General features: G+C 37.9%; 1 protein-coding gene across 1 annotated transcript in view; it reads left to right on the top strand.

Annotated features, from left to right (window-relative positions):
- The window catches only part of eno2 (enolase 2), a 45,541-nt gene extending 24,885 nt beyond the window's left edge, over nucleotides 1–20,656 (top strand). Inside the window, exons 5-13 of the mRNA XM_055017774.1 lie at nucleotides 747–816; nucleotides 2,138–2,271; nucleotides 2,553–2,644; nucleotides 3,079–3,209; nucleotides 3,507–3,704; nucleotides 8,888–9,089; nucleotides 13,162–13,270; nucleotides 14,922–14,980; nucleotides 19,474–20,656. Of these exons, the coding sequence (XP_054873749.1) occupies nucleotides 747–816; nucleotides 2,138–2,271; nucleotides 2,553–2,644; nucleotides 3,079–3,209; nucleotides 3,507–3,704; nucleotides 8,888–9,089; nucleotides 13,162–13,270; nucleotides 14,922–14,980; nucleotides 19,474–19,543 (1,065 nt within the window). The 3' untranslated portion in view covers nucleotides 19,544–20,656. The remainder of the gene's footprint in view (nucleotides 1–746; nucleotides 817–2,137; nucleotides 2,272–2,552; nucleotides 2,645–3,078; nucleotides 3,210–3,506; nucleotides 3,705–8,887; nucleotides 9,090–13,161; nucleotides 13,271–14,921; nucleotides 14,981–19,473) is intronic.
- Nucleotides 20,657–22,679: the final 2,023 nt, after the last annotated feature.

Raw genomic sequence — 22,679 nt, 5'->3', positions numbered from 1 at the left:
GACTTGAAACAATGTAAAACAACAAAATGAGGTTCCTATGCAACTAAACTGCATCTCAGTTCCATTTTGACGGAAACGTATTTTCTGTAACACGTTTCTAATCAACATATCTTTGCCATTTGTTCTATTTTTTTCACTGTTGCTCCTTTTCAATCAACCAACGACGTATCAAATGGACCAGGACTCGTCACCCTGGTAACCGGGAAAATGGAGGAGAGGCTTCAAACATTTTGTGAAAGAGTCGTATTGTAACCCAAATCCGTGAGATTTTCCTAAATGTAATCAAACAGCAAATAAAAATAAAGCTGGTTCACAGTCCTACATCAGATCTGACCCATTTTAAAGTTTGAAAATGTGGAAAAAAAAATATATTTTCACAGTGAAACTTCTGATGTCCACATTTTCAACATTTTTGGTGGAAAAAAAGAAATGTTAAAAATGTTTCTTTAAGAACATTCACATAAAAATCAACCAAAATCCAGCTTTTTAGATTTTTAGCTTTTTGCAGAATCTGGTTAAAGCAATGAAATGTTGATATAAACTGAGCTGCTATTGCAGATTCTAGCTCTGAAAAATCTTGTAATTTTGGTGATTTCTTCAAGATTTTGAGGTTCAGACGGTTAAATTAAAGCTCTAATATGTTTTGCAGATTAACTGTAACATGACGTGCTTCTCAAAGGACATCCGACTTGAAAACTGAGAGCTAGAAGTGATGCTGTACGTTCGTTCTGTGTTTGTGGCTGCAGGGCATCAGCGTGGTGGAGCAGGAGAAGTTGGACAACATGATGATCGAGATGGACGGCACAGAAAACAAATGTGAGTCAGAACAGTTGAAATGACTAACGGCTCGTCATCAGATGGAAACCTGCAGCTCCACATCCACTCCTGTGAAGTCACACATTTTATGTTTACAGAGGCATAAATCCAGACGGGAACGAGGCAGAGCAGATAGATTGTTTTGGCACGAGCAACCCAAACTCACGTCCTCAATAAATAAATGCCCCGGTCACTTATTTTATTCTATAATCATGTCGACTAATCATCTCAGGCAGCAGAATAAACAGCCCTGAATGAAGTTCTGTCAGGAGAAATTCATTTCGGACGGAGCAGGAAAACAATTTTTTGGTTGTTTATTAGCGGTCAGAATAAATTGCAGCTTAATGCGTTGCAAAAAGATTTTAATTCACTTTCTCTACATGCCGAGATCTACAGCATACGAAAAAAGAATTGGCCTTCTTCAAACTGAATGATTATGACTCATTTTATAACAGTAAGAAAAAGAAACTAGACGGATACCAAGCAAAAAGTATGGAATCACAGGAGTGCCATAATAAAAGATAAATCTGTTTAGAAATAAGGAAATACATGTGTAAATATAAAGACGAATAAAAAAAGAATAAATAAAAAATAAATCTGTTAAAAATAAGGAAATAAATGTGTATAGAGGAATACATTTTTAAAAATATGTTAATCAGAAAAAAAGTAAATATAAAGAGGAATAAATAAAAAAAATCTGTTAAAAATATGGAAATAAATGGGAAAATATGAAGAGGAATAAATAAAAGAAGAAATAAAAAATAAATCTTTAAAAAAAATAAGGAAATAAATGCATAAATATAGAGGAATACATTTTTTAAAAAATCTGTTAAAAATAAGAAAAAAGTAAATATAAAGAGGAATACATTTAAAAATAAATAAATCTGTTAAAAAATAAGGAAATAGATGTGTAAATATAAAGAGGATTAAATAAAAAAATGACAAAAGGAAAAACAAAAGGAAAAAACAATGGGAAAGGGGAAAAACAAAATTTACCTCTATATTTTCGTATCTTTTATTTTTTTTTATTCATTCCTCTTAATATTTACACATTTTTTCCTTATTTTTTAAAACAGATTTATCTTTTATTATGGCACTCCTGCAGCTTCAAATTAAAGGATAAGTCAAATCTTTTGGTTGCTTTAAGTGGCAACAATAACAAGTTATTTACAGGTGATAAATTATCTGATATTTAAGTGATATTCCACAGGGTTTTACTCACGTCTATTCTCTACTGTATTTGCTTATTTTTATACCAGTAAAACTCTAAAATTGTATTCAATCTGAAGTAAATTTTGATATGAACACTGTCTTGAAACAGCTCAGTTTGGGGCCAACGCCATCCTGGGAGTGTCTCTCACCATCTGTAAGGCCGGCGCAGCAGAAAAAGACACCCCCCTGTACCGCCACATAGCCGACCTGGCCGGAAACACGGAGCTGGTGCTGCCGGTTCCTGTAAGACGAAAACACTACACATTCACCTCTGACTGTTTCTGCACAACGTTCCTACAAAATGATGCTAATAAAATGACTATTTTTACAGCTATTTTTACAGATATTAATCACGTTGAGTGACAGATGTTTGACACGTTTTTTCTTTAAAGAGGCAATGTTTTAAATAATTACAATCCTTATGATGTCAGACCTCACTGCAAATTTATTGTGTGTATTTATATAATAATATTTAATAATAATGTTCAGGGTTTTATTAAACTATTCCATTGTTTTTTCGTAAGGCTTTCAACGTGATAAATGGAGGATCTCATGCAGGAAACAAACTGGCCATGCAGGAGTTCATGGTTCTGCCTGTTGGAGCCGAATCTTTCAAGTAAGAGTTCATCTTGTTTATCGGAATTTTTCTCACATGACTGTTGGTTGCAGCCGAATCACTAATGTCTTCTTCCTCTTCATTTTTGGCAAATTTTTTGAAGAGACAAGTAGAATAAAGTGATTTTGATGGTCTAGTTACATTTCCTGACATAGCACTACAGAACAGCCTTGCAAGGACTGTTGCAAAGTAAAAAAAAAATCAAGCTAATATTTACGATTTTACAGATTCTGGCTGATAAATTTTGTCATTTTGGTAATTTGTAAAAAAGAAAACAGCAGTAGGTTTGTGGTTCAGAATGTTAAAACATTCTAGTAGGCAGTTCTAGATACACTGTAATTTGCTTTTCATCGTTCAGTATAAATAACGTGAAGCTATAAACAGTCCGATATGAAGCTGTGCTACATTCCGAGTGCATTCATCCTGTCTTCCAGGGAGGCGTTGAGGATAGGAGCTGAGCTTTACCACACACTGAAGGGTGTGATTCAGGAGAAATATGGCCAAGACGCCACCAACGTGGGAGATGAGGGAGGATTTGCTCCCAACATTCTGGAGAACAGTGAAGGTGAGGACGAGGAGATGAAGGCCTCAGATCCTCCATAACTGATCAATATCACCAGGGATATCTATTTTCTTTCTACCGCGGGTCCTTAGACACGCTTGATCGGTCTTAAAAAAAGACGCAATTAAATGTGAAACTATAATTTGCATAATTAAAACAGTCAATAGCTTCAGTCAGCAGAAATCATCTCCTGAACTGGAGATTTTTCAGCCTTCAGTCTGCAGACCCAGATCTCTAACAGTTAGAGGCCTCTCTGCAGTCTGACAAGTTAAGCCTGAGGCCATCCTCCATTTCTTATAGCTCTGGATCTGCTGCAGACGGCCATAGAGAAGGCCGGGTTCACGGACAAGGTGGTGGTCGGGATGGACGTGGCCGCCTCGGAGTTCTACCGCGACGGGAAATACGACCTGGACTTCAAGTCACCACCACATCCAGAGCGACACATCAGTGGAGAGGAGCTGGCCGATATCTACCAGGGCTTCGTCAACAACTACCCAGGTGAAATACTTTGGTTCTGTTAGTTGATCTAGGTTGTACATTTTAGAAGCACATTTCTTTGTAGGCCTCAGCAGAGGTGGAGCCAAGATGGTCCAATAATAAAGCAGTGTGAGGTTGCAATTAGATGGGAGTCCTTAGCTGAACAAGGACACATTAGCTCACGGGTGTCAAACTCTTTCTAGTTCAGGTTCCACATTCAGCCCAATTTGATCTCAAGTGGGCCGGACCAATAAAATCACAGCATATTAACCTATAAATAACCACAACTCCTAACTTTTCCTTTGTTTTAGTACAAAATGCTCACATTTAAGGGATTATCTTTTTACAAAACATTATGAACAACCTCAAATTTCTACAGAAAAATAAATTCAACTTCAGCAACATTATTCCTCAGTTTATCATTTACACATCACCACCTACAGATCACAGAGTGTCTACAAAGGAACACAACATTTAGTCACAGCTATCTGGAACTGAACAATGTAATATTTTACTTAATGATCAAAACGATAAGTCAGGTTTTTTTTTAAAAAGGCAAAAAACAACAAAAACAAGACAATATTACAAAAAAGAGACACAAAATGACACAAGCAAGAAACAAAATGAGACAAATGATATGAAACAAAACAAAAAAGAGACAAAATATTAGACAAAAAAGTTAGAGAATGATCAAAAAATAGACAAATAACAGAAGCAAGACCAAAAAAACCATAAAACAACATAAACGATACACAAAACAATGAATAAAGCAAAACACAAAATGACAAAAATTAAGACAAAAAACACAAGCGAGACAAAACGGAAACAGAAAACGACAAAAACATGAGACAAAAAACAACAAAAACAAGACAAAATACAGTATTACAAAAATGAGACAAAATAACAATGAGCAATCCAGTATTTTACTTTCTGATCCAAACAACTTGTCACGGTCTAGAAATGATTTTAAATTTATAGTTTTACTAATTTACAATCTGCAGTTAATGTCTTCTCTGGAATTTTTACACTTTGAGGGCCGGATTGGATTTTGGCCCGTGGGCCACATGTTGGACACCTCTGCTTTAGACAGAAGAGTCTTACGTGTACTTTCATTATGTCGTTAAGATTTAAGCATCTTATGAGCTTCATCAAAAAACAAAAGAAAACATTCCAATCAGCCGAGGGTGACATAAAACAGCTTGTTATGTTGTATATGAGCCCTCATGTAATTCTACACGACAGTCAAGTAAATGATAAGATTAAGAGACCAAAAATGACTATTTAGCTTACAGCAATTTGCTTAAAAAAACACTGAGACATTTTGCCACAACAATATGAGTAACAGTCTCAGCCCAGAGGGGATTTTGTAGCGTCCACATGACACAACGAGGCTAAATGCAGCTTATTTGTCAATAAACTCTTTAAAACAGCCAAAAACCTTTAAACAATCAAGACTGCATCACCTACCTGACAGTCACAGAGGAATCCACGTGGCAAACAGCAGCCATGATAAACATGTGCTTTAAATATCCTCATTCAGGGGCGGGGCCGTGGGAGGAGTCAACCTTTCTCTGGTGGTGGTGGTTCAATGGCTATCAGGAAATATCAAATTTGCCTGAGCACAAATGTTCCCACCACACAGACATCCTGTGAAAACTGTTCGCGACAAATTGGCATTTTCCCATGACCTGTGAACTGAAAACATCCAATCAACGCATTTTTTATTATATATTAAACAAGATGCCTAACGAATTCAGCCACCTAAAGTTATTCACTACTTCAAGCTAAAGGACAAAATACAACTTCAGGAATACTCTCCTTCAAAAACATCAGTTTCAACAGAGGAGTTTTCTTTTTTAATAATCTTGTGTTAATAAATGTGTCAGGCAGAAAACATCTGCAATCTGAATTGGGATCACTTTAACATTTGCTCAAAGCATCTTTACATTCTTTAGCAGAAAAAAATAAGCTACAAATGCTTTGTTTTTTAAAAAAGGTAAACTTTCCAGGACAATTCATTTAGGTTGGATTAGACTTGGACTAGAGCTGTGCGTCTTAATCTGCAGATTAAAAAGTTAATATGAAATTAAAGTCTGCAGAAATGTACATTTTTGTTGTCTTCTTTTAGCAGGTGCCAGTTAATTCAATAGCCAATCAGCAGCTTGATAAAAACACATTAACCCCAGATAGCTGACATTATGAAACCCAAATGAAAAACAGCTGAACCTCCTCATGTACCGAGGCAACATTTTCAGCTGACCTAATGATCTAATAGTAGAACTTCAGGACACTGATCCTCATCCTCTTTTACAAACTGATGCATCAGAAAACTCTCTGGCTTGTTTGGGCTCCGATAACTGCCATAAATCATAGAACAAGAAAAAACAAATGTTGAATTTCTTCAATTACTTACTGGAATCACCATGTCTAACATTTTTCAAGTGTCCACAGTTGCTTTCGATACAGAGTTCCGTACCTACCGTGTGACGTAAGTCGCTTTTCGGCGTAAGTCGGAACTCCTGTGAAAATGTAAACAGACCTGTTAAGTGCATCACGATATCGATCAGTTTACATATTTGTACAACTACAGCAACAAAAACAGTCATTAGCTCACACTGAATACAACTTGGTAGGAAAACACCGGCGAAAATGTAAACTGTAAGTCTGACTTACGCTTGGGAGCCATAATGAAGTTAGCGAATGTAGCATAATCCAATGTGGCAGAGAATGTAAACAAAGCCATCTTATAGCGCCGCATCACAATGTATTCGTCCGCCAACTAGTTCCACTGAACCAGTTCCAAAGTAATTATGAAACGCTGTAGGTTGAGGACGTCTTAAACCGAGGACTCCCTGTACTTTTGAAAATTATGACTTTACTGTAGATCAGAGATGACTCGATCAAGATCTTCCAATGGGATCAGGCCCAATCAAGGCAGCTGTTATCTAATCAGTATCAGCACAAACCTAACATATGATATTACTGTTTTGTTGCCACAGATACACAATCTGGGCCACAAAGGTGGTTGATACATAACCCACTGCAATGTAAGAATGCCATCCTGGTCAGTTCCAACTTGATCTGCTACATGTGCGCTAGTTGAATGTCATGAACTGTAACAGAAGACTTTGTCATGGTGCCCCTTCACTGGCTGAACCCCAGCAATGTTCTCTACTTGCCTGTTTCTTCTGGTCACTTCAATATGAAACAGTAAGAGGCTTCCCCTGTTGGCACAACCAGGTACTACAGCTAATCCACAATGCTTAAACTAGAGTACTGTAATTTCCGGACTACTGAGCGCACCTGAATATAAGCCTCACCCACTAAATTTAAAAAGAAAAGAAGTTTTGTACATAAACAAGCTGCACCTGACTATAAGCCGCAAATGTATCGTGAGATATTTACACAGAAAGATATTTTTTTAACTTTTAATTAAAGTATGCTTTTTCCGAACGGTGCCTGTAACCTGGCAGTAAAAAGCATTGTCAGTTCACGCTGCCGACTCCAAAGTCTCACCATTGATTCATTGATATCAAGCTTATGTACAGGAGCTCTATTTCCTTCTTCGACAGGCAGATCGGTTGCCTTTAACTTAAAAACTGTGTTTCTGACCCGATTCTGCCAGCCGCCGAACCGCGATTGGGCAGCCTCGGGTCGCGCTAGCCCGCTTAGCTTAGCGGTTGGGCATAGTGATGGTCCTCTGATACCCGAGGCTTCGACACATGCGCTGTAGCTCATGAAGCAAACGTATCGAGCCACTGTGCCGAGGCGTGGTTTGGTCACGTGACTCGTGACGTTTGAATCACTTCAGTGACGTTTGAAGCACTCAACTGCTTCGAATCACCTGATTGGTTCGGTTTGTTATGTGAATCACTCAGCGGGATCGAGTGTTCCGGGATAGGAGATCCCTATTTAGTGTCGTTCATTTGAATTGTTTTTCGCAGAATAGATTGGTTTTTTTGCTGTTGTTTTTGCTTTGAGAGTTAGTAGTATGTCAGATTTCGTATTTCGTAGAGAATAGATAGATAGATAGATAGATAGATAGATAGATAGATAGATAGATAGATAGATAGATAGATAGATAGATAGATAGATAGATAGATAGATAGATAGATAGATAGATAGATAGATAGATCCTATATATATATATATATATTCCCAACTCACCACCCCCATGCCACAACACCTGGCACAGAACCTTGTCAGGTGCTTAGCTGACAGACTACAAACCAAAGAAAAGAACAGTTCACTGACTGTTGCTACACTTGTGGCTCTGCAGTTCAAAACTTTTGGATTCACCAATCAGAGTGGCAGCCAGTGTGAAAGAACGTTTAATAACAGAATGAACAACAATTAACATAAAGAATACCAAGCAGCAGTCATCTACGCCACAAGCACCACCACAGCCTCGTCCTCCACCACCAGCAGCACCTTCCACAGGTATTTTTTTTCTCTTCTGAATAGGGAATGACTGACATTTCTGGTGATGATGATGATGATCTTCAATATTTTTCAGTTCAACTGTGGAGCCTATTAGACGAAGACGCAAGTAGAGCCTGGCAAATGCAAAGCGCCACAGCGAATGCAATTGTAGTAAGAACGGCAGACCCACTGGCCAGTGGCAAAGAATTTAGTGTGAGTGCGTTTGATTTAATTCGAACAGTTTCACTGGTCCACTGCGACTTGTTCGGTAATTTTATTGGTCTGATGTGATGAGGCTAAATGTATTGATGGCATGATGCTCGCACGTAAAAATCTATACATTAGCCGCATCGTTGTATAAGCCGCAGGGTTCAAAGCGTGAGAAAAAAGTAGCGGCTTATAGTCCGGAAATTACGGTATATTTTTTTGTTTTTTAGCGTGGATAGCGCAAATACAAGGTTTATTGCCTTTTTCCAAGGATTCAGAGGGTTAAACCACTGAATCCTCTAGTTTGGCCCTCTTCCTTTATGACTAGAATGCTTCACCACCTCCATCCACTTCATGTTTTAAGTAATCTAAGAATTCTCATTGACATGTGTCACTGTGCACTCCTAAACTTTGCCTTCTCCTGGTTCAACCCTTTGATGAACAACATGGGTCAAGAGATACTCATTTTCCATTGAATATGGGTCACTTTTGACCCATGTTGTGCATCAAAGGGTTAAAGGAATAAGACGATAGTTCTTCCTCAACAATATTTCTCTCTCCTCCCTCCTTCCCAGTGGTGTCCATCGAGGACCCGTTCGACCAGGACGACTGGGAGGCCTGGTCCCGTCTGACGGCCCAGGTGGGGATCCAGGTTGTCGGTGACGACCTGACGGTGACCAACCCCAAAAGGATAGAGAAGGCAGCTGAGGAACGAGCCTGCAACTGCCTGCTGCTCAAAGTCAACCAGATCGGCTCAGTCACCGAAGCTATCCAGGCGTATGTCTGCTCTGTTGTTGTTTAAAGTAAACACACTATTTACATGGAAGGAGAACACCAGTGAGCAACTGTGCTTGTTTTTAAGTAACCCAAGGACTCCTCCACATGTCACAAGTGTCCTGTGAAAGACACTAAAACCCAAGGTGTTCCTGTGATGGCAGGCAAGCTTCTTGCAAGGCAGTTCTATCATCATTAATGTGTGAGTGTGTGTGAATGAGAAATATACTGTAAAGACCTTTGTAGAACTAAGTGAAGGTTAAAAGGCGTTATATAAGTGCACACCCTAGAGAAGCTTTAGTGTTAAGGGATGATTCTTTCTTCTAGTGTCTGATTGGTGATTTAATCGTGAGTTTATTTTGGCCACCATCCCCTTTGAAATAGTCTCCTTGTGCGGTGATACTCAGCTCCCAGTGTTCCTGCAACAAATCCCTGGAGTAAGTAGAGCAAGTAGAAATGATGAATCACTACACTGTGACCGAACGCAGAGCACATTAGAGCACCCAGTTTGCTCTGAATGTTCAACCTCAGGTGCCTCGGGACGTTGCAGTAGAACTTTGCATTGAGCGTTTGACTTTTGGGGATGAATTCACGGTGCACCCACATGAAAACTGATGTAGTTTTGTAGCACATAACATTCTCACTGCACATCACCATCAGTCCACTATAGGGGGAACAACACTCTGGCTTGTTTGTATTTCTTTAAACCAATTACACTCGTCAGTGGACAGTAAAGGATGCGACTTCAGTGTTCAAAAAAGTGACCGCTGGAATTGTTGTGCTGGAACATTTACATGCAGGAAGACAAGGACTGTGAATGAAGTGAATGATCCACCACAAATAACTAGCAGAGCTGCCTTATTGCACAATCCTAGTCCTTGGCAAAACCTTAACTTTGGATTTCATTTTCCATACTGTAGTGTTCAGTCTGAAACTTGTTGTTCTTGTTTCTGTAAAACTGTAACATGCAGATACCAGAAGAACAGAAGAATGGCGACTGAGATGCTGGCCAATGGCAGACTTAAACATGCAATGTGTTTCTGGTCATTTTGCATCTCTTTGTGGTTGTTTTTGGGTCTCATTGTGGTGGTTTTATGCCTCTTTATGGTCAGTTTTCTTCCACTGTGGAAACAACTGTTTAGTCTCTTGGTGGTGGTCGCAAACCCACCTCACATCAGCAGTGATGATCCTCAACATGAAAGCTGGATCATCTCAGCTGCTGACTAACACTGAATGTGATCACTGTGTGGTCAGAAAAACATTCAGAACACATATCCTGATGGGACGCAATATCCTAATACAGGGGGTCCTCGGTTTACGACTTCCTCCACCTACGGCGTTTCGTCGTTACGTTGGAACTGGTTAAGTGGAACTAGTTGGTTAACAGAGCGGACGAATACGTTGTTATGCGGCGCTATCAGACGGCTTTGTTTCCATTCTCCGGTTGTACACCACCTTGGATTGTGCTACATTCACTAACTTTTTGTCCTTCATTATGGCTCCCAGCGTAAGTCAGACTCTTCTGATGCTTGGAAGAAAAGGAAAGTCGTCTCCATCCAGCTACTTAAACTTGTTCTTGCACAATGAATCGTGAATCGCAGCAAACTTGACTTCTTTACTGTGGCTCTTGATTGTGTGAAAACTGCAACAAAAACAGAATAAAACAACATAAATGTATGTAAATAAATCTTTTTAACTTAACCGGTAAGTTCAAAAATGAAGTTAGTTATTTACGACATTGTCTCTGTGGCGTTTACAAAGTAGAGAGCCGTGCATCCAGACAAGCATGTACATGTGTAAAGCTAAACATCAAAATAGCAGACAGGAAGTGACAGCTGTCATCAGATAACTTCAAAATAAAGTACATCGATAATTCTGCCTTAAGGTCAACACACCATGGAAGTGAAATTAGATTTAATTAAACGCTTGGAACAGGACGAAACACCGACGAACATCAGCATTATTAGATCAAGTTGTAAAAACAGTGCAACATATTCTGTTATCTTCTTGTGAAATGTTTCAAATGTGCATGAAAGTTGTTGGTATTCATGACTTATGAAGAACTGATCGATGTCGTGATGCACATAACGGTTTTGTTTCCATTTTTTCCGGAGTTCTGACTTACGGTGAAAATCGACTTAAATAATCTGTAGGAACGGAGCTCGGGCATAAGTCGAGGACCCCTGTTCAGACAATCTCAGAACTTTGTGATCAATCCATGTCAAATAACTATAGATTTTTGGTTTTATTTCAAACAGTCTTAGCTTCTGAGATCCAAAAACAATCAGGATGATAAAAAAGTGACTTCCAGGTGCAACCAAACACACCTGGGTCACGTCATCTAGATGTTGTCTTCTCTGAAAGAACCTAACATGGCTACCTCAGGCTGGTGCTAGACTTGGAAATGACCGTCGTCCTCCTCCGCTCAGCAGTCCCACGATCAGTCACCATGTTGTCGGTCACATCAGCTGTCAGCCATGTTGACCTTGTGCCAAAGACGATCCGCGACAAACAGGCATTTACAGGAGATAAATGAAGGACCAGAAGGGACGTGAGGTTTTTAGTATGAAGATTAGCTGTCAGTCAGACGTACAGCTGCCTGCCACTGCTGCGTGCATCTATCTTGTCTTAGTTGATGTCTTTGTAGAGAGAGTGTGTACTGCTATCCTGAATGTGTGTCATCAATCGGAGGCTTAACAAAATGTCACTCAGTGTTATGAAGCTATCAGTCATGACGGCGTGGCTGGATTACAGCAGCAGGAGAAGAGGACAATTAAATGATGGAACCAGGGCTGATGACAGTACAGGTGATGAATCGCGTCCGTCACGTGAAGAGCTTCCTGCATCGTTGATCTGATATATCGGCTGCTTCTTAGAATGCCGCCGGCTGAGTGGGAACCACAAGAACCCCGAAGCATCAGTGCACATCTTAATTTTCATGTTGTTAGCAGCTGTCAGATGAGCTGCAGTCACAAATGAATCACAATCAGATTTACTGACTTGTGTAGTAAACATACAAAAAAATGTTATCGGGATGAAATTCCAGCATCTGCAGCTGTAAAAATAGACTATAAAACATCTATCTTTTGAAAATAGAGCAATTTCCCACAATTGAAATACATTTTCTAACCATAACAACTATAAAATTACATAGATTGAAAGATAAGTGATACATACGTTAATGAAAACTGTATTTTGACAGATTCATTTAACATTTGTGCTGAAAAAAGGCTTGTAATTATACAAGATATCTCTCATTTAACAAACAAATCTCTGTAAAATTGCAAAATCAACGCTTCTTATCTGTAAATTCTCACTAATTGTATCTAATTTTAGAAATATTTATAACAACTTGAAAGTAATAGTTTTTTTCTTATAAACAACAGGAAATATTTGGGAAATTGCGATGTCAACACACAAAGTGTGGTAAAATAAACACTAAATGTGTGTTTTGGATGTTTTCTCTTCACTTATGAAAAAAGATGTGGAAAAAAATAAAAAAATCTCTGCCACCTGCAGACAGCTAATAGATCATCAGGTTAATATAACAATATTTAGCTTAAACCAGGGCTGCACAGTGGTGTAGTGGTTAGTACTGTCGCCTTGCAGCTAGAAGATCCCTGGTTCGCGTCCCGGCTTTCCCGGGATTTTTCTGCATGGAGTTTGCATGTTCTCCCTGTGCATGCGTGGGTTTTCTCCGGGTACTCCGGCTTCCTCCCACAGTCCAAAAATATGCTGAGGTTAATTGATCATTCTAAATTGCCCGTAGGTGTGAATGTGAGAGTGATTGTTTGTCTCTGTATGTAGCCCTGTGACAGACTGGTGACCTGTCCAGGGTGTCCCCTGCCTTCACCTGAGTCAGCTGGGATAGACTCCAGCCCCCCCATGACCCTAGTGAGGATTAAGCGGTGTATAGATAATGGATGGATGGATGGATAGCTTAAACCATCCAGGTGCTCAGGTGCATCCTCACAGACTTACTCGTGTTTGACGTCAAACTGTTCATGATGAGGATTCATTGTCGGACCAACAGTTTGGCTGGAAATCCAGCTCTGATGTTGCGTCTGTGTCTCAGGTGTAAGCTGGCTCAGGCCAACGGCTGGGGTGTGATGGTCAGCCATCGCTCAGGAGAGACGGAGGACACCTTCATTGCCGACCTGGTGGTGGGACTCTGCACCGGACAGGTAACTCATCGAGTCATCAAATGCTAACGTATAGATCAGGGGTGTCAACATGCGGCCCGTGGGCCTAAACTGGCCCTCCAGAGGGTCCAATCCGGCCCTCAAAGTGTAAAAATTCCAGAGAAGACATGAACTGCAGATTGTAAATTAGTAAAACCATAAATTTAAAATAATTTCTAGACCATGACAAGTTGTTTTGATCATAAAGTAAAATACTAGCTTGTTCTTTGTTTTTTTGTCATTTTGTGTCTCATTTTTGTAATATTTTTTCTTGCTATTGTTTTTTTTTTTTGTCTTTTTTTATCTGACTTTTGTCATTTTGATCATGTAGTAAAAACTGGTTCGGCCCACCTGAGATCAAACTGGACTGAATGTGGCCCCTGAACTAAAATGAGTTTGACACCTCTGGTATAGATGAATCTGGAGGCTGACTTGTTGTCTTCAAAATAGCGAACTGTAAATCATTTCGAGCTGTTTTTTTAGGTGGAGCTCAACTTTAATTTTTTTTACAGAATCTGGCTAAAGCAAAGGGTCTGTTTTAGTCAGTTTTTAAAATTGTGCATGTAATATTAAGCGATTTTGTTGAAATTTTAGGATTTCAGGGTTAGATTTGGTTGTTTTTCAATAGAGTACCATCAGAAATGTGATAATCTATTAATTCTTTCTGTCTTTCTCAGTTTCTGGCTGATAAATGGTGTCATTTTGGTGAAGTTTTTTTAACCCTCGTGTCATCCTGCGGATCAAAATTGGCCCATTTTAAAGGAAGGAAAACAAACATATTTTCACAGCGAAACTTCTGATGTCCACATTTTCAACATTTTTGGGAAATCTTTGAACATTTTTTGGTGGAAAAAAAAGAAATGTTAAAAATCAACCAAAATCCAGCGAATTTCGCTGGATTTTGGTTGATTTTTATGTGAATGTTCTTAAAGAAAATATTAGAAGTTTCACTGATATATATGGAATACTTTAGATATTATTAGGATTTTTTGGGAATATTTTTACTCATTTTTTGAAAATATTTACAAGAATTTTGTCAAATTTGGGGGATTTTTGGGAAACTTTTGAGGAATTATTGTAATTTTCTTCCTGAAGTTTTTTTTTTTTTTTTTTTTTTTGGGGGGGGGGGGTTGCTGATTTTTTTGGATTTTTTTCAGACAAGGAAACAATATTTTTTGGTGCCCGTAAATGAAGACAACAGGAGGGTTAAAGACACGCCTTTCAAACTCACCTGTGGGTTTGGGGTTCAGATAAATCTCTGCTTTTACTGTATGTTTTAAGAGCCTGAAGGTTAGATTCCTGCACTGCTGCACTGGTAGTGAGCTGAAGGGTGAAACCAATGCAGTGATGGAGGCGGAGTAGCTTCAGAGCCAAAAAAAAAGGTTTCTGATGCTGCAGTTTAAAAATACACTTCAGAGGATGGATTATAACCTGTAAAAAAGGACAAACTGAACAAACAATTTCCCCTCGGCGATCATTAAAATATTTCTGATTCTGATTTCTCTACATAGCGTGTGAAACCCAGTAACTCCAATTTAGAAAATGTCTCTGATGGCTTCAGGACATTTTCATAATTTTCCATGTCACAGATGGGTGTTTCTTTTTTCTGTTCTCTGATTAGTCTGCAGGATGATTCTCTGTGTCTCTGTTGCAGATTAAGACCGGCGCCCCCTGCAGATCTGAGCGACTGGCCAAGTACAACCAGCTCATGAGGTCAGTGTGCTGCAGACAGGATCAGTCGCTCTACAGTCACGTGATGCACTCGTTTCGGTTGGTCGGTGAAGCATTTTAGGGCATTTTTTCTTCTGCTCTCTACATTCTGTTTAGCTGAGCTTGGTCCAGGTTTCTAGTCCTGTTGGTTGCTGTTGGGATTCACTGGAACACCTGATGGAACTGAGCCACGGTTGACCAAACTATATACATACGGTGTGATGTAGATCAGCAACCCTGTGATTAATCTGATTCAAAATGTTAATCGTTGACAGCACTACTACAAATTGCTCAAATCTGGACTGGATTGTCCTACAATGAAATTAAATTCTTTAAAGCACAGTTTCTGATCTGTGATTTTTAAAAATTTTACCTGTAAAAACAAAAGAAAAAGGAAGATTGCAGTGCCTTTTCCCATTTGGACTGAACACGTTAGAGCTGGATACTAAATGCTCTACTTATTTAGCATTTTCACAAATAGCATAAAGCTTTCGCAAATTTGAAGGTGGGTTTTAGGCTTTATTAAGGGTTAATCCAAAGTGTCTCTCTCACCTTTAAATTGTTAAACTGTTTAAAAGTTTAAATTTCCCTTAACTTTCCCCTTAACTATGAATCAGAAGCAAACTTCAGTCTGGTTTCTTTGTGTTGTGTTGAAATGTGACACAACATTGACAAAGAAAACACACAGATGAGATAAATATGGCAAAAAAAAAAAATCTAAATATTTTGGTAAGTGTTTCAGCACTTGTGCTGTCAGGACACACTTAATACCATGTTATATTATTTTCTGACATCATGTAATTGGGTCAAAAGTGAATTTTTCAGTGGGAAAAGTGAATAACATATATCTCTATCTATCTATCTAGCTATCTATCTATCTATCTCTCTATCTGTCTGTCTGTCTGTCTGTCTGTCTATATATATATATATATATCCCTTCTTTGAGTCTGTTTGTTCATGCAAAATGAAACGCGATTAATATAGATTAAAAATTAATGATAAATAAAACTATTCGCGATTAATCGAAATTAGTCCACAGCAACCTTGTGATTAATCTGATTCCTACCACTACTTTCTACAGAATGTGTTTAGCCCAAACACTTTTATTAGGGACATTTTTGAAATGAAACAGGCGGAAAATGAAATACAACATTAATATGTTGAATATCTTTGCACTTTTAAACTTTTTTTTTAAGCCACTTTATACTACATTGTCTTACAGTGTGTCAATACTATACTATTTCATCCTCATCTCTCACCCCTGTATATATTGCAAATATTATTACTACTGACAATGACTTGTTTTGTCAGCAGCAGTTGCATAATCTGCTGCCAATTCTGTCACAGGAGCAGATTCATCAGTCAGTTTGTAGGAAAACACAAGAGGTTTAGGGGGTAAATTGGCAGAAAATGTCACTTGTACATCTTTTATTTCAGCCTTCTGAATCAAATTGACAGATTTTCTGTTTCAAACCTCAGCTTTTTACTAATTCATGTTGTTATTATGACTTTCGTTGGCATTTGGTTGATTTTTTTGTGAATGTTCTTAAAGAAAATAGAAGTTTTACTGATATATATGGAATCACTTTAGATATTTTTAGGATTTTTTTGGAAGATTTTTACTCATTTTTTGAAAATATTTGCAAGAATTTTCCTGCCAAATTTAGGGGATTTTTTTTTTTTTTTTTTTAAATAAAACTTTGAAGGGAAACTTTGAAGTTGAGAAAAACTGGAGAAAAGTGGTTTAACCCTCGTGTTTTCCTGCGGGTCAAAATTGACCCGTTTTAAAGTTTGAAAATGTGGAAAAAATATATTTTCACAGTGAAACTTCTGATGTCCACATTTTCAACATTTTTGGGAAATCTTTGAACATTTTTCGGTGGAAAAAAAGAAATGTTAAAAATGTTTCTTAAGAACATTCACATAAAAATCAACCACAATCCAGCGAATGTCACTGGATTTTGGTAGATTTTTATGTGAATGTTCTTAAAAAAATATTAGAAGTTTTACTGATTTATATGGAATCACTTTAGATATTTTTAGGATTTTTTGGGAAGATTTTTATTCATTTTTTGAAAACATTTACAAGAATTTTCTTGCCAAATTTGGGGGATTTTTTTTTTTAAACCAAACTTTTAAGGGAAATTTTTAAGGAATAATTGGAATTTTCTTCCTGAAGGTTTTGCAAATTTTCAGAAATTTGGGGAATTTTTTTGCTGGGTTTTTGGATTTTTTCCAGACAAGGAAACAATATTTTGTGATGCCCATACATGATGACAGCAGGAGGGTTAAAACCATAATAACTCTTTCGAGAAACAATCACTTTTAGCACTTCTTTCATGGCACTCTGCCCAACTGAATATTAAGCTGTCACTTTTTTTGGTATTCAACATTTTTGGTGTCCTCTTTCAGCTCCAAATCTGCTCTAACATGGCTCCTCGTGTTCCCGCTCTGTCTTAGCGCTTAGCATCAGAGAGCTAATTGACGTGACAGGCAACAGCAGCGCCTATTAAATGTTAAATACACAAACTGTTGTGATGATAATGGAAAAATGCTGTAATATTTCTAATAAGTTACTCAAACGTTATTTTTTATGGTATTTTCATGGAAAGAAACACGTTTTTTAACTGTAAAATCAGCAATATCAACACATTTCTTACGGCTGGGCGATAAATCAATGTTATCGATTAATTCGAGTTTGTACTTAATGTCGATTTGTTTTAATGAAAATCGATTTTCTCATCAACATCCACCATCAACGCCTTCCCGCTGGGCTCCCGTAGTTCAGAGTGCGCCCCTCTCCCCCCCACGCTTGATACACAAACAACATGGCGGCGAGCGGTGCAGATCTAAAGGCTCGTGTCCACTAGATGCTATTTTCCCGCACGGCAACGCACCACATCTGAAAATCTCATGGACGGCGGTCACTAGCGAACCACAACATGGTCACATGACAGCACTGACCAACAGCAGGATGCTACGTGGTCACATGACCGAGCTTTCAGCTGGACAGTCCTGCAGACAAGTCGGATAAACACAGCGGCTCGGCCGCAAACTTTCCCTTTTATTTCAAAAACACGTCAGCGAAAAGTATTTCTGAAAGCATTTGAAGCGAGAAATAATCTGTGCAGCAGCTGAATCTGTCCTTGTTTTAGGTCACCGACGCCTAGTTTTGACGTTTGAGGACAGTTTCACGATGCATGGAATCTCCGCACCTGCATCCAATTTGCATAAAGTAGAACAGTGGTTCTCAACCTGGGGTCCGCTTTGTCTGCTCTGAGGCTGTGATGTTATATAAAATAGATTTTTACATTCTGGATAAAATCAGAGTAACAGACTCGCTTTGTCATCACAAGTCTACTTATAAAACATTTTAAAAACATTTATTTGGTCTTTCTTCAGGTTGGCTCTAGTTCATCCCGATTCATTAGTTTGTGTTACAGTTAGAAAATTACTGACGGAAACGGTGTCTGAAAAACGCAAAACCGCTGCAAACAGCGAAGAGACACAAATATTCAACAAATTTACTGCAGCCAGCAACTGACTCCTGCTGCTCATACTACAACTCTTGGTTTAATATTAAATATTTTTTCTCATAATTGTAAGGAATTTTTTAGTTTAAAAAAAATTAAAAATCAATAACTTAACTCTTATGCATTGTAGTGTCAACAAATTTACTGCAGCCATAAACTCTCTCCTCCCCGTCATAGTACAACTCTTGAACTCTTGGTTTGATATAAAATATTTTTTTGTAATTTTAGGAAATTTTCTATTAGTAATACAATTCAATAACTTCCCTCTTATGTTTTGTAGTGTACTTATGTGGTGGTGGTGGTGGTTGTGGTGGTGGTGGGTGGGGCGCTGGGGCTGGGTGCAGCTTATAGGAGGGGCTCCAAGCCACACAGGTTGGGAACCACTGAAGTAGAAGTCAGTCTACTTTATGCAAATGAACTGCAGCCCTCTCCAGGTAAACACACCGGATCGCAGCAGGAAATGCACCGCAACCGGACCAGCATGCCACATGCAGCGCATTTCCAGCTGCGATCCGCTGTGTTTACCTGGAGAGGGCTGCAGCTTATTTGCATAGAGTAGACTGGACTCCGGGGTGCAGAGATTAGGTAGGGGGCAAAAAAAAAAAAAAATCGGATAAATCGTGAATCGGGATTTTTTTGTGAAAAAATCGGAGATTTTTTTTTATACCATATCGCCCAGCCCTAACATTTTTTTACTGTAAATGTAGAAAATGTTTTCCCGTAATTTTACAGTGGCATTGTGGTGACCACAGCTGCCAAAATTTTACCATAGAACCTTTTTTTTTTTTTGTTTGTGTACTTCCACACTGGATTCAGCCTCAAGCTGCGGCACTAAAGTGTAGATAATGAGGAACTCTGCCCAGCTGCAGACCCACTTTTTGATGCATGATCTTATAAAAATGTTTAGCGCAGCTGGAACTAAATTCTCTCTTTCTTCCTTTTTCTATTTTTTCGTCTCTGCAGAATTGAGGAGGAGTTGGGCGACCAGGCTCGCTTCGCCGGCCATAACTTCAGGAACCCCAGCGCCCTGTGAACCTGACAGACGAATGACTCGCGCACACACACACACACACACACACACACACACACACACACACACACACACACACACACACACACACACACACACACACACACACATGCACGCATGCAAACACACACACGCACACAAACACACGTGCACGCAAACATACACACACAAACTGACCAACACGACAAACAAGGAATGAGCCATGTACTACAAAGAAAGATCTCACAGATTCATGACAAAAAAAACAACAAAAAAAAACAACAAAACACAAGAGCAAAGGAGCCTAGCAAAATAAATAAATGAATGAATAAATTATGCACTGGACTTACAGGTAGGGACATGATGCTGTATGCACACACACACACACATATATAGAGTACACAGATGCAACACACGCTAATGCACATGCAGGGGAATAGCATAAAAATATCCTATTTATAAGCCAGACATGCACTGTTACTGTAGTTTCAGAGGAATAGTTCATGTACAGTCGGAGGGGAGATGTGCAAAAACCAAGATTATTGTTGTTAAAAAAAAAAGAAAATGAGTAGAGATATTGTAGAATAACGTAGACTGAAGCACGCAAGTGAAAGAGATGCAACACCAAAAGCAGATGTTTTGCAGAAAGCAGCAGTTTCAGGGACTGGGTGGAAGTAAGAGCAGAACTACACACTGTAACACCTGAACACTCACACACTCAGCTGTGTCACACTCTCACCTGGACACTCCAGCACCTGCACTCCTCCTCTTCCTCCTCTTCTTCTTCTTCTATCTTTTCGTCTCCTTTTTCTTCTCGTCGTGTCTCGCCCCTTCTTCTTCTCCTCCTCCTCTTCCTCCTGATGTGATTCTGATTATTTGTCCTTCATGCTTGAAGTCCCGCCTCCATCTCAAAGAAGAAAAAAGAAAAGAAGAAAAAATATCGAAACCCTGAGTCCCCTTTGTTCCTTCGGTTCCTCCTGAATGTCCATAGAATAGCTGTGTTGAAAAAGAAGAAAGAGAATTTTAAAAAATGATTTAAAAAAAAAAAAAAAAGAATATTCAACAGAACGCTTGTCATTGAGAATAATGTGAAAATATGTGAAATAAAAAAGATGATAATTTACAATTTCAATCACAGTTGAAGGAGTTTTGTCATTTTGTACTTGTGTTCCTTCTCAATCTTTCGTTTCAGCTCATTTAGTAAAATCTGTGGCAAAGCTAAGAAGCTTATAGAGTTGTTACGTTGTGATTTTTCCACCTTAAACTATGGAATTACAGGAGTGCCATAATGAATGATAAATCTCTTAAAAAAGATAAGGAAATGTGTAAATATAAAGTGGAATAAATAAAGAATAAATAAATAAATAAATCTGTTAAAAAAAATAAGGAATAAATGTGTAAATATACAGAGGAATAAATAAATCTTTAAAAAATAAGGAAATAAATGTGTAAATATAAAGAGGAATAACTCAAAGAATGAATAAAAAAATAAATCTGTTAAAAAATAAGGAAATAGATGTGTAAATATAAAGAGGAATAAATAAAAGAATAAATAAATTAATCTGTTCAAAAATAAGGAAATAAATGTGTTGATATGACGAGGAATAAAGAAAAGAATAAACAACAAATAAATTGTTAACAAATAAGGAAATAAATGTGTAAATATAAAAAGGAATACAATTAAAAACCTGTTAAAAAGCAAGGAAATAAATGTAAAAATATAGAGGAATAAAAAAAGAATAAATAAAAAATAAATATGTTGAAAATAAGGAAATAAATGTGTAAATAAAAAGAATAAATAATAAATAAATCTTTAAAAATAAAGAAATGTGTAAATATAAAGAGGAATTAATAAAAAATCTTTAAAAAAATAAGGAAATAAATGCAAATTTAAAGAGGAATAAATAAAAGCATAAATATAAAATAAATCTGTTAAAAAATAAGGAAATACATGTGTAAATATAAAGAGGACTTAATAAAACAAAAAATGGAAATATAAAGGTAAATTTTGTCGTTGCTTTCTCTTTTTCCTTTTGTTTTTTCCCTTTTGTCAAGGCTTTTTCCTTATTTGTTGCTCTTTATATTTATTTATATTTATTTTTATATTTATTTTCTTATTTTTATAACAGATTTATTTATTTATGTATGTTTTTATTCCTCTTCATATTTACACATTTATTTCCTTATTGTTGAACAGATTTATCTTTTATTATGGCACTCCTGTGATTCCATATAAACTGGTTGATTTTACAGCTGCTTCCCATAAAAATAGTTGAGTTTTTGCAATTAATTGCAGTTAAAATTGCTGAGATAGAAAATAATCACAACAAAGCAGTTAATTTCAGTGAGAGAGCAAAATTATTTGACACTAACACATTATTTTAGAGGACTTAATATTTAATCAGTGCTCGTGCAGCATGTTTTAGTCTCACTAGATAGACTTTTCTGAAAGAATAGAAAAGATAGAATCTTGTGTAATTATCATATTGCAAACTTACCCCACTTTTCTCATGTACAAAGCCTCTCCATCTGTCTACAGCAGCCTGTAGGTGCAGTGTGATGTGGGAGCTGGACTCTTTCCTTTTCAGGGGCTTTGGGTAGTGTTGGTTCAGTGGTTTAGGCTCTGGTTTTAATCAAAAGTTCGGGATTCAAGTCTTCAAGCTCTGCCTCCTCCACAGAGGACATGTTTATTGGGTTCAGGAGTTCCTCAAAGTGCTCTTTCCACCACTCAACAATGTCTTTAGACTGTGGGAGGAAGCTGGAGAACAGGGAGAACATGCAGACTCCAAACAGAAAGATCCCAGCCCCAGGCCGGGACGCAAACCGGGGAACTGGGACAGTGCTAACCAAATCAATCTCTGTGCAGTCGTCAGGAAAAACAGTTCTGGCTTAGTAAGATATAAACAGAAAAATATGAAAACCACTTGTTGCTCAGGAGTTATTTGAACTTGCAGACATGGTTTGCTTTGGGAGTTGCTTCCCCGAGCGAAGGAGTTCAAGTATCTTGGGATCTTGTTCACGAGTGTTGGGAAAATGGAGCGTGAGATCCTTCACCTCTAAAGGAGCCAGAATAACAAGACAGAAAACGACAAAAACAAGACCTAAAAGACAAAAACAAGACAGAAAACGACAAAAACAAGACAGAAAAGACAAAGATGAG

The sequence above is a fragment of the Amphiprion ocellaris genome, chromosome 15 (genome assembly GCF_022539595.1).
Source record: "Amphiprion ocellaris isolate individual 3 ecotype Okinawa chromosome 15, ASM2253959v1, whole genome shotgun sequence".
NCBI lineage: Eukaryota > Metazoa > Chordata > Actinopteri > Pomacentridae > Amphiprion > Amphiprion ocellaris.
Note: the sequence above shows the minus strand (reverse complement) of the source record. Positions and strands in the feature narration are given on the sequence as shown.